Raw genomic sequence first — 1452 nt, 5'->3', positions numbered from 1 at the left:
GCCGGCTGCGCGCGGAGCTCCGCACTCACACGGCCCCAAGCACCGCTCCGACGGGGGCTGAGGCCGAAGAGCTGCGGCTCTTCCTCAGCGCCACCCCGGCCCCTGGACCTACGGCTTTTTCTTACTAAATTTACCTTTTGTTATTTCTTCCTGTTATTATTTTCCTTTTATTATTTAACCTTTTATTATTATTTCCCCTTGTATTATTTTTTTCCTCCTCTCCTTCCCCCTCCCTTTTATTGTTATTATTATTTTCCCTTTTATTATTCATTCCTTTCGGTGTTTTTCCTTCCTATTACTTCCCCTCGCATTATTTTCCCCTTGCTTCGGGCCGGCGCTGCGATGCGTCCGTCCTCCGCCGGCGGTTCGGGCCGGGCGAGCCGGGACCGCGGGCCGGGGTTCACCTCCAGCTCCCTCCGCACTCCCCATCGGAGCTCCGTTCGCACGGTGCCACCCACACGGACCCGGCTCCGAACCTCAGCCTCCACCTTGCGGCGGGCGGAGGGTGTCCGGGACCCCAAAGGAGAAGGCGAGCAAAGGCCCCTCGGCAGCAGGGGTCGAGCTGCCGTACCCGCATTTCTCCCTGCAGGCGCGGAGCTGCCCTGAGTATCTGCCTCGGACGAGCGAGAGCCGAGCTCACAAAACGCGGCCTCCAACACCTTAAAAATAAAAATAAGAAAAAGTAAAGGCTTTGCCGCCGGTGATTTAAGAGCGAGAGATTCTTTTTCTTTTCCCCTCTTTTTTTTTTCTCTCCCGAGGAGAAGACACGAGTGTCTGCGGCAATTAATCCCGCAATGAGTTGCATTTACAAACCCAGGATGCAGCGATCCATTAACCGGGCGCTGCGCGGAGCTCCGGAGGTGCAAACCCATTGCAGCTCAGGGTTAAAGACCGTTCGGTCCTAGGGGCACACTCTGCCCACGCCGACACCACTACAATGCGGGTACCCGCAGGGGGAAACCCACACCCTGACTGCACCGAGCCCCAGAGTGGCCCCACCATCTCCTCACCAGCACATCTTGCGCGCCCGCTGCGCGGAGTGCAGCGCTGGGGGGAGCGGGCTGCGCCCCTGCCCGGCTCGTAGCGCTGCAGAATGTCTTCCAGAAAACTCGGCCGGGCTCGAATGCCAGCTGTTTTCCCAAGGAAGTTCCTTCCTTCCCAAAATGCCGATGGGTCTCGCAAGGGAGTGAAATGGTTCTTTAATTTCGGAGGTGTAGAAACGGGCAGGTATGGGAGACCTGCGCGTTCGGGAAAATAAGGGGCCGGATGAGTGCGTGAGAGCGAAAATAACGCGGGAAGACAAGAGAGGGACGATGGCACAGCGCGGAGCCCCGCGCTGACCCAGACGAGCCGCCTCGCCGCGCATCTCGTTGCGGCCCGGCCCGGCACGGGCCATGCGCACGCCGCCGGCGTTCAAAGTACGCGGAGGAGGCGTCCGAAACCAAAAGAGCG

The 1452-nt window shown here is 58.9% G+C and overlaps 1 protein-coding gene across 1 annotated transcript; it reads right to left on the bottom strand.

The window, feature by feature from the left end:
• Positions 1-235: 235 nt before the first annotated feature.
• On the bottom strand, positions 236-1416 carry LOC104910721. The gene is made up of 2 exons (XM_010710001.2): positions 1011-1416; positions 236-659 (listed from the first exon to the last, which is right to left on the bottom strand). The coding sequence occupies exons 1-2, from the start codon at positions 1394-1396 to the stop codon at positions 401-403; spliced, it is 645 nt and encodes a 214-aa protein (XP_010708303.2). The 5' UTR covers positions 1397-1416; the 3' UTR covers positions 236-400.
• Positions 1417-1452: the final 36 nt, after the last annotated feature.

The sequence above is a fragment of the Meleagris gallopavo genome, chromosome 4 (assembly GCF_000146605.3).
Source record: "Meleagris gallopavo isolate NT-WF06-2002-E0010 breed Aviagen turkey brand Nicholas breeding stock chromosome 4, Turkey_5.1, whole genome shotgun sequence".
Lineage (NCBI taxonomy): Eukaryota > Metazoa > Chordata > Aves > Galliformes > Phasianidae > Meleagris > Meleagris gallopavo.
This window is presented reverse-complemented; position numbering and strand designations above follow the sequence as displayed.